Here is a 9,999-nt window from a genome sequence, read left to right on the forward strand (position 1 = left end):
ACACGGACTACTGACCAATTATATCATTCTGTTTAGGTAAAAACAAAAACGAAAAAACAAACGTGTTTTTGATTGGTTATGTTGTCATGAACTGAAATGTGATTGGGGGAAACGCTACTGTCGGCGCAACCTCCTCTGATTAATTTGCTCAATCTGTTTATCATTAGTTATCCGAACTACTCAAAAAAATTATTTTTATAATATTTGGAACAGATATTTAACATCATGAACCATAAAACATGGCCACATTGAGAGATATAACAGGTAAAAGTGTATTAGAATATGGCTGTAGAGGGGACCGGGAGGAAATATTTGTTACATTTCTAGGGAGGGACAGGATTATAGAATTTAAGGAAGAAATGAGTGTAAATGGAAATAGTTTAATCCAGAAGATGGCGGTGATGAAACGTTAAGAATGCTAGGAGCATGTCCAGAGATAAAGAACCACGCCCACTCAGAGGCAAGGGGTTGTGGGTAAAATATGGCTGCGCCCTGATCGGTTCTAGAGGAGAAATTGAATTGACTACTGCGGAAAATACGCATCTGCCTACCGTAGGGGACCACAAGAGCGAGTTCAATTGGAAGTAGTGTTTGTAGCAAACACAACAGGAAGCGCCATCTTGCCGAGGCACCGCCGAAGATGTCTGAAATGACTTCAAAAGATGACAGCGTTGATAAGACACTCCTGAGAGTAAGTTTTTATGAAATGATGTTGGGGAATTTTGACAGGCTACCCGAAACCGACAAGAAAGTGTTCACCCATGGACCCTTTTACCTTGGGGCAAACAGCGCCCTGGCAGGACTGATAGCCAACAGTTTTTATCGGAGAGTCTTGAACGTAGCGCAAGCGCGCATCGCATCCAGTTTGCCGATGGCCGTGCTTCCCTTTGTGACCACGGTCATCTTGTACGACGCGGCGATCAAAAACCCCTTACTGTACGGTGACATCAACTGCCCCACGTGTGTTCTGTTACGGGGTGCGGTTGTCGGAGTGTTCGGCGGCGGGCTTTACCCAATTCTGCTGGCCCTGCCCGTGAATGCCAGCCTCGCAGCCAGGTACAACACGACTCCGATGCCAGAAAAGGGAAATATTTTCCGATTTTTTATGGACATTTCCAAGCCGGTCCTGAGGAAGATGAGGGTGGTCTTGGTGTTCCAGGCTATTTTTGGGACCTACCTGAGCTCCAGACACTTTGACACATACGTTTCACTGGCCAAGATGACGCTTGGCGATGAGGAGTTAAAAGATTGAAGTGTGTGCTAATAAACAGCAATGTTCTTTTCTTATTGTTGTAATGCTGTTTGAATTCTGTGTTGGCGTGTAAATGTGGTCTAGTGGGCTGATGCACCCTGCAACTCAATGAGGGGGAGGGAATACGATTAGCCCACTGACTGGGCATCAAGTAGTGGCATTGTATTTGATGTTTTAAAAGGATACCAAGTCACCCCAAACTCATTCTGAGGATTTGTTTTTAGCAAAGGGAGCTCGCTCTATAGGCCTACAGTCAGGCTGTGAGCTGTTGCTTTTGGGCACATTTGCATAAAATGGCCAATGCTAATTGCAACTCGCCAACTGTAGGCAGCAATTCTAGATGTAAAGCTGCTTTTTTTCCCCCAAGCAGATGATGTAGTATAAATTGTTATAACGAATGGCAAATGTCATCAGCATGTTATATGAACTAAGCATTTAAAAAGGGTGAAGAAAGCACCCTTAGATAACAAAACGTTTAAAGCAAGACAAATATGAAGTAGGATGTATCAAAATCAGAACCCTTCCATTACCATGTTTATATGGGCAGAAATGGGATTACTATCAATTGCACTTTCTAACACGCTGGGTAGTTAAAAAGCTCTCTTAGTTACAGCTAAGAAGGTTGAAAGCAGTTTTATTCCTTTTATATGTTTGATGAACAGTGGAGGTTTGGAGTTGGAAAAAGCTGCGTTAGTGTGTTAAATAATAGTCATTGGTAGAATAATGATACTGTTGAAACTGCCATCCACCCCTGTTCATATCTGTGTACCCGAGTGCAGAGTCTTGACTGGTGGGGCGTTTATAATCTTTGGATCCGATAAGATGCAGAACCCAATCTACTAAAATTCATATTCAAGATTATGGCCAAATCAGCAGTGCCTTCACTTTGTTTTTCTGATGCATTTTCAGTTCCAGGAAGGGAAAACTATTCAGTTTGCATGTGTTTACTCCTTAAAAGTACTGATTTTGAGCCATATTTCCATTTTCCAAGAGAAGTTTGTGAGGTCAATTATCATAGCTCAACATATGAAATTAGGCAAATTTTTCTCAGAGAAAATGCATTTCCCCAGATGTTTTTGGATTGAGGCTAGAACCATATAATCACCAATTCAAGCAGGGGTTTTGAAGGCTCTTTCATTCCATCATACAAATATTTCAAAATTATAACTTTCCAAACAAATGATTGTTGAGCAATGCAGAACTTGTTCCCCACATAAAAATAGACGGATTCACAAGATTTTTAAGTTCCACGCTGTTGGTGGGCTTTTGTCTTCAAGGCAGTTTTTGTCCAGAGAACAAACATAAATGGACTGATACTAATGATTTTGAACAAAACCGTCTCGGGATAATCAAAAACAAATCAAATGTCAGACGGCCAACATGGCATGACCCAGCTTTTCTTGATGGCTTCTCAAAAGTGGACGAATTTTGTAATTATGATGGGGACGGAAGCCTATCTGCTGACCCGAGTGGGCTCAAAATAATTCCATTTGCGGTTTGTTCAACACATCCACACATCACATCTTCACTGTCCACTCCATACAACTCTACTTTGATTGTCATCCGATCAAAGGATGCGCATAGTGGTGCAAGAACAACCAAAATAGATATATCGAAAAGTGAGGCACTGGATTCCTGCAGCTTATACACATGGAGCACACATTAGTTGAACATGGGCAATGTTTTATTAAAACATCTCATCACCTTGGCTTGCAGGTTCAACATCACATCTGTGTCTTCTAAAGCCTTAACTTATCACTGAGGGAATGTGTTACAGAGAAAGCAAGTCTATCCCATAAAGAAAGGAGGGAGGGGAAAATGAACAAAACCAGTTTGTTAGCTAGAGGGGAAAGGTGTTTCGTGAGAGAAAACACTGACATCAATCGGAACAAGTCGAATCAGACCTTTCGAAGAAGCTTATTATTACACAGTTCCCACTCCCTTCCCGGTAGCCCCCCACCCACTGAGGACACCCCCCCCCCCCATCACAATAAAACTGCCAAACACAAAGCTCAATGACAATCCCACAAAACAATAAACACCAACACATTTCAAGTCAGAGGAGCCTGAATTGTCTCATCATCCAGTGAATCGTATGGCACAAAGTTCCCTCTCCAGTAGAAAGCATGACAAACGTCTCAAGTTCTGCGATCTTGTCCTTCCACTGAACGAAACAGATGGTTACTTGTGTATTTACTCAAACGCATACTGGTATAGTGGTTGTGTTCCAATAGCAGTCTTAACAATACTTGCAGTTTTTTTCCCCCCCTAAGGTGGAGACTCTTGTAATGCCCCTTTTAAAATGCCCCCCTCTGTAACATGCCATTCAACTTCATATCCAGTAAAGGAAAAGTAGAATAAAAACTATACATCTGTCGGCACAGAAATTTCCATAAATATATCAGACAACTGAATATCAGTCAGAGAAAAACTTCCTGAAGAGCAGAAAGATGTCGGCGGGCACATGGGATAAAAGTCTTCTGTACACAATCTACACCTGACCTGGCTTCCAATGTGGCTGTTTCGCCGTGGTTGTCCTGTTTCAATGGCACAAATAACATTTACAGATACAGATCAGAATAAACACTGTTTTAAATAGTTAACATCCTCTTTGCTAAAATAATAAAACACAGAAAGATACCCAGACCCTGGTTTCAGCAGTCTCTCGTAAGGGAAGGCGGGTCGGCTGATACAGCAGACATAAAGACAAAGTAAATGGAAATGCGTGCTAAACCTTGACGGTATGCACACACTCGCGCTCGCACAGGTGAAGGTTTAAAAGGACACGGCAGACAAATAAAGGAGCTAGATGGACTGATACATATAACTGTGGGCCTGTCCTCTCTCTCTCTCTCTGTCTTCCCAGATACTCGGTGGCCATTTCCATCAGTGGACCTATTAGCATGAATTCGGCAGCTGATTTGGGCTAGCCAGCGCCCTTCACATCATTGTCTTTTAAATAGTACAGTACAATTCTTAAAGAGAGAGCGGGGAAAACACTTTGGGCCAGAGAGAGCGAGAGAGAGAGTCAAGGAGAAAATACAAAAACAAAGATTATGTGTCAGAATTGCCTTTTAAAAAGTCATCTTCCCTGTACCTTTACGCTCTGTGGTAGTAAACTTATCAACGCAGAGTAAACCGACACTGGGGTGTGGGATAGATCCCTCATTAACATCCAATCAACACCAGTTAATATACTGCAACACATTTTGCTCCAATCTCACTTTTTGGATTCAAATCTTTTTCTCCTTGATATCCTTCCTCAGCATATTATCCTTGTTTTTGATGAAACCTGTTCATCATTGGGGGAGGGGGGGGCGTTTGTTCGTTTGTTGTTTGTGTGTTTGTTTTGTTTGTCTTTTCTTCATATAAAAACACCTAAGTACCAGCTAGGTTCCTTCACAGTTCATTTTAGTGCAATGGGTACACGTTCCCTCGCTGGCGTGAGGGTTAGCAGCCATTAGCACCTCATGTCTTCCCCAGAACGTTAGACCTACAGCACCGAGAGGCAAAAGAAATGTCAAGTCGAGCAACAAACGACAAATGTCAGGTTGAAAACACTCAGAATGGCAGACATTTTGATTTGACAGATTTGACCCATGCTATGTTCCTCACCTGAGTGCTTTCCATCTGTCCTTCTCCACCTGGTTCTCTGGACTCTCGCTCTCATAGGATGCAAGGTAGAGTCCTGAGAAGGATGAGGAAAAAACAACAAAACAAGGAAGTGGGGGGAAGAAGACAAGTTTGCAATATGAATATCTGATTAGCAATGATGATTATAAAACATGTCATTGGCACATCAAGATAAAAAAAAAGTTAATGACGTGAAAATGGCATTGAGGGTTCTCACCATCCTCACTGAAGATGGGGGCAGTGTGGAGGTAGTGTAGGATGGCCCTGTCCTGTTCAAAGGGACACTCCACCTGTTTCCAAGTCATGAACTCGCCAACCTGCCGCGCCAACTCCACGAATTTCTGCAAAATGATGCTTTGTTATCTCTACATACACAAGCCGCGAGGAACCATGAACGAAGCGAGGAAGACGGGAACAAATAAGCCTCGGCCTCACCTCGAAGTTGACGTGGCCATTTGGCAGGCGATTGGCGCATCCTTCATTTAGGAAGTAAATGTCTTTGATCAGCAGGCTGAAGAAGGGAATCACGATCTAAGGAGAGGGCATGAACCAAAGAGCAGAGGAGGGAGCGGTAAATGAGTCAATGTCAACATCTTCTCAGATAAATAATACCGACGGAAGTGTGAGCCTCACCCTTTCCCTGTTACTGTTGGCCGTCTGAGAGCGATGGGCGGCCCCCCTCAGGGCAGTTCTGTAGTTGTAAAAGTTCCCGGTGGGATCCATCTGATGCTGTCAGTGTATATGTATATCATATCAGTTTAAAGTTCTATCCCATCTGAGAGTACTCAGTCTGTGAGGTGCTGTTGTAAAATTTACCTCCAAGATGAAGAACTTGGCAGTCTTGGCTTTACCCCAAGTCTTCTTCAGCCGTGACACAGGACTCATGTTCATACCAGCTACGGGGTTAGAAGGATTGTCACTGTGGTCATTAGGGTCACACAGATGCACTTTAATGGTGGGCGTGTAGTTGAATATCATGATATACAACACTCACAGATGATGGCCATAAGGGAGTTGAAGTTTCCGATGTTAAAACACTCCCTGGCCACATCGATGAAAAACTCTATAACCTGGGCTCTCTGCTTCTTTTTGGCGGGCTAGGCAGACAAAACACAGAAAAAAAGAGGAATTCAATTTGAAAATTTAAATTTTGTTTGAAATTTCAGTTGGATTTTTTTCTTTGTTAATTAGTGTATGTTTGGTAACCCAAATATGCTTCTCTGCATAATCAGCATTACGTATTAAGGTAAAGTCTATGGTCAAAAGTGGCTTTATCTCTTGGAGAAGCCACCATGCGTTAAAAGCTAATGGTCGCTAGAGGGCAATAGCGCACTGCGATTATGATACACCATCAATTCAATGTAAGGAGCAAAGTCACCTACAAATTGTCTTAATCTGTACAAAGAAGCAATCCCACTTCTAGAAGCAAAACACAAATAAAAAATAAACAAACATCCTTCGCAAGTACAGGAATGCAATCTTAGGAACACGATACAGTCTAAAATTGTACTTGCATAGCTTATTAAAATTGTTTTAAATTATTTTATCTTCTGTTTAAGTGCTTCTAGGTGTATGCTTCAACAAGAAATCTAGAAAAAAAATAAAATATTACGATCGATAGGGTAGAAAAGTGCTGTATATTCTACTGACTGAGGTGCTAGATTAGTGGGATTTACTACTGACCATGCAGATCTCTGTAGCCACCAGATAACACAGTCTGTTGAACCACCTGACGTAGGCTTCCAGGTTGGAGGTTTTTTTCTTCTGGTCACTGAAGCATGGCTGCTAGCGTAAAAAATGCATACAGATGCAAACATGTTTAGAATAAGTGAATATAGGATATGCTGCCATATGTTTTGTTTTGGGTTTTTTTGCGTATCCTAATTAACTTCCTATCTAGACCCCCTGTGTCAGCGTTAAGTGCGAAGACAGCTAGCTGAAGACAGAAACAACACGATCAATGCAGAAGCAGAGAAAATCATTGCGGCTGGAAAGAGAGGGTGTTTAGGAACAGCGGAAAGAAAGTGGCAAAAAGAGAGCAAGAGCGAGTCAATGAGCAACAGCGAATAAGCAACAGAAAGTGAGAGCAAAGGAACAGACACACGTCGATGTAAAGACGCTTGTCTGTACTCGCCGGAGTTTGTCATTATGTCTGGCTGTGGGTCGCAAGCGTGACCCAAGTGCCCTGATGACATTAGCTTGGCCTTTAGGGAGCAAGGCCTCCGATTGGACACGGTCACACCACTTTCATCGACACACAACTCGACCACAGGGCCTCTTATGCTCCAGCTATCTTATTTCTACCGCATTTACTATTCCGTGGCTGCCCTTCGCGGAGCCACATCTGAGAAAACGCTGTCGCGGTTTCGATTTCAGTGGAGATTGTGGGTCTCCGGTGATACGTGCTGAATAATGCATGGTATTGGTGTTACTTTTGGAAGTTAACCCATAGCATATCCGTTGCGCCTGGAAACAGCCTATGGCTACAAAATACAAAATGAGCTACTGTCACACAGATTAGGTTGTAGACTTGGAGATGGGTCACAGATAGTGTGTGTGTGCACGGTTCACCTGTGTGCCATCTAGTGGGTCTTTCTGGACAAAAGCTTGAATGAATTCTTCTGGCCCAATGTGACTCAAATGTTCCTGGAAAACAGAGATCACACACACACACACACACACACACACACACACACACACACACACACACACACACACACACACACACACACACACATACATACAAACAAACAAAGACAAATGTAGAAGACGGCTATTAATATTGCTTTCATTTCAGTAATGGAACAAAATCAATAAGTGACAATGACTCATTGACATGACTCACTGGAATCACATTACCTCAAATTGACACTTGACTCACTTCTGCAAAAACAGAATCTCACACATTCATAGATGTAAAACTCAAACAGACTATATTTGGATTAAGGCGAAGTATGCACACACATGTGGGTAGTACGACACAAACGTTCTCTAAAGACTTTCATATCTGTCCCTGTATGTTGCTGAAGCCTACAGAAAAAGATACTAGAGCCCTTTATGTGTTTACTGTACTTGTCTCTCTGTCTCTGTCTCTCTGCCACCCACCCCGTGTGTGTGTGTGTGTGTGTGTGTGTGTGTGTGTGTGTGTGTGTGTGTGTGTGTGTGTGTGTGTGTACCGGAGTAGGAAGCTGTCAGGTCACATCTATCTAGAGTGGTTTTATCCCCCTTTGTTAGAAGCCTCGGGCGCATCACTGACTTGTGGGGTGATGTCACCACTCAGACAAGAGTACAAGCTTACTCAGGCCTGCGGTGGCTCACACATACACACGCACACACACACATGCGCACACACACACACACACACATACATGTGCCCATATTAAGACACACGTGAACGAGCTGAGGCCACTGGGTGGGCAAGGGATAAAGGGATGCTTTGTTGGCTGTGTAGATTTGCATGTGTTTCGGGAATCTTTCTTACTTCCTTTGTTCTGCTCTATGCTAAACCTTAATATATGAAGCGACGTCTAATTAGCGCTTTGATACTGGGATACTTGGCAAGGGGTGATCAAGCAAATACCACCGAGATCCTCAGAAAGCTACATGACCCTGCCTGATCAGAGGCGATTTCAACATACCGTTACAGCCTCCCCTTTGTTCTTTCAAAGCTGCCTGCTCTCAGACGTCTTCTCTTCTCGAAACCACGTTCCCCACGCTCAAGCTTTGATGCTTCTCGCTTCTCGTATGCCTCCTTGACATGGTTTTATCTCCACCCTCCCACACGACCCGTTTCCTCTGCTCTGCTCTGCTCTTCCCATCTTTCACCCTGACCTCTGCCTCAGCCGCAACTCCTCCCTCACCCTCCTCCCTCCCTATCTCCCTCCAACATCTCCTTGCCTTCCTTCCTCTCTCCTCACCAGTTCCACGTGGGTGAGCTGCTGGGCCAGGGTGTATGGGTCGTTGCAGATGGAGAGCATGTCCTTTTGGATGGGGGGAGGCTTGGTCTTAAAGGCCACCAGCTTGTCCGAGATGGAGGAGGCGTTGAGGGAGACCTTGACGATGCTCTCTTCCCCCTGGCTTATCAGGGCCAACTTGTGGCTCAGTTTCTGTAGCACCTGGTTCAGGGTCTTCCAGTATGCCTGGCGTAAAAAAAAAAAAAGGAGAGGAGAGGCTTTTCAGTGCTGTTTTTTTTGTTGTTGTTTTGTCACCATTTTCATCATCGTTGGCATAATGACACACAACAGCCCTGCTCCTAATCACTAGTAAAAGCTTTGGCATCACAATCATCATACCTGAAACTACAAGCAATCCTGAACAGTTGCGCTCCACATGGCTGAGACCAGTTACAACGTCGTTATCCTCTGTCAGTCTTCATCCTCATTATTAAACTCTTCCTCCATCTCTTATTCATTCACAGCTTCCTCTCTCATTTTTATCCTGCCTTTTCTGTCCTCACTAAAATCGCTACATTTGTAGGGCTGTTCTCTATACACTGTGTGTGTTTATAATGTAAAATATCATGCTATAATCCAAGAATATGTGTTGTGCACCTATTGTGTGTGTGCCTCCAAATGAGTGGATAAGGTCTAGTCACCGGGGCCAACAGGTCGGACTCGCTCTCACAAATGACCCAGTCACAGCTCACACATGCCCCCGCACATGTGCATGCACACACACACACGTGCACACACATACACACACACCATGACAGTGAGCTGTAAATAGCAGCACAATTTATCACCATCTGCCTCTCCCCTCCTCCTCTCCTTGATTTACCCCTCTCCATCTTTCCTTATCCTTGTCTCCTACTCCATCAACCCCTACTCTCCTCCCTCAGCTCTTGGTGCTCCTGCATCCTGACCCAACCCCTCCCCCCCCATTCACAATCCATCTTCTTTCCCCTGAGGCTGCAGAAAGCCATTCCTCTAAGGACCCCCACTACCTCTCCCCCTCCCAGCCACCTTCTTCTCTCGCTCGAAGCTCACTCTCGCTCTTCTCTGAGATGCAAGATTGTGTAACATGGCACTGAGGCTGCTGTACATTCACTCGCTACTCAACCTAAAATCTGACATTCTGACTCCCCCCCCCCCCCAGCAAAGAGGGTCGAGGGAGCC

The 9,999-nt window shown here is 44.0% G+C and overlaps 2 protein-coding genes across 2 annotated transcripts in view; one reads left to right on the plus strand and one right to left on the minus strand.

The window, feature by feature from the left end:
- Positions 1-477: 477 nt before the first annotated feature.
- On the plus strand, positions 478-1,268 carry tmem126a (transmembrane protein 126A). The gene has a single exon (XM_056285250.1). The coding sequence runs from the start codon at positions 641-643 to the stop codon at positions 1,250-1,252; it is 612 nt and encodes a 203-aa protein (XP_056141225.1). The 5' UTR covers positions 478-640; the 3' UTR covers positions 1,253-1,268.
- A 3,238-nt stretch (positions 1,269-4,506) lies between these two features.
- The window catches only part of LOC130117109 (ras-GEF domain-containing family member 1C-like), an 8,287-nt gene continuing 2,794 nt past the window's right edge, over positions 4,507-9,999 (minus strand). Inside the window, exons 4-13 of the mRNA XM_056285259.1 lie at positions 8,803-9,024; positions 7,457-7,531; positions 6,569-6,667; positions 5,880-5,982; positions 5,702-5,781; positions 5,519-5,614; positions 5,321-5,416; positions 5,103-5,226; positions 4,868-4,940; positions 4,507-4,745 (exon numbers count right to left, since the gene is read on the minus strand). Coding sequence (XP_056141234.1) covers positions 4,721-4,745; positions 4,868-4,940; positions 5,103-5,226; positions 5,321-5,416; positions 5,519-5,614; positions 5,702-5,781; positions 5,880-5,982; positions 6,569-6,667; positions 7,457-7,531; positions 8,803-9,024 — 993 coding nt within the window. The 3' untranslated portion in view covers positions 4,507-4,720. The remainder of the gene's footprint in view (positions 4,746-4,867; positions 4,941-5,102; positions 5,227-5,320; positions 5,417-5,518; positions 5,615-5,701; positions 5,782-5,879; positions 5,983-6,568; positions 6,668-7,456; positions 7,532-8,802; positions 9,025-9,999) is intronic.

The sequence above is a fragment of the Lampris incognitus genome, chromosome 1 (genome assembly GCF_029633865.1).
Source record: "Lampris incognitus isolate fLamInc1 chromosome 1, fLamInc1.hap2, whole genome shotgun sequence".
Taxonomy (NCBI): domain Eukaryota; kingdom Metazoa; phylum Chordata; class Actinopteri; order Lampriformes; family Lampridae; genus Lampris; species Lampris incognitus.

Bases quoted from the DNA above. Each gene is read 5' to 3' on its own strand.
- tmem126a (XM_056285250.1), top strand. From the start codon at position 641: ATGTCTGAAATGACTTCAAAAGATGACAGCGTTGATAAGACACTCCTG.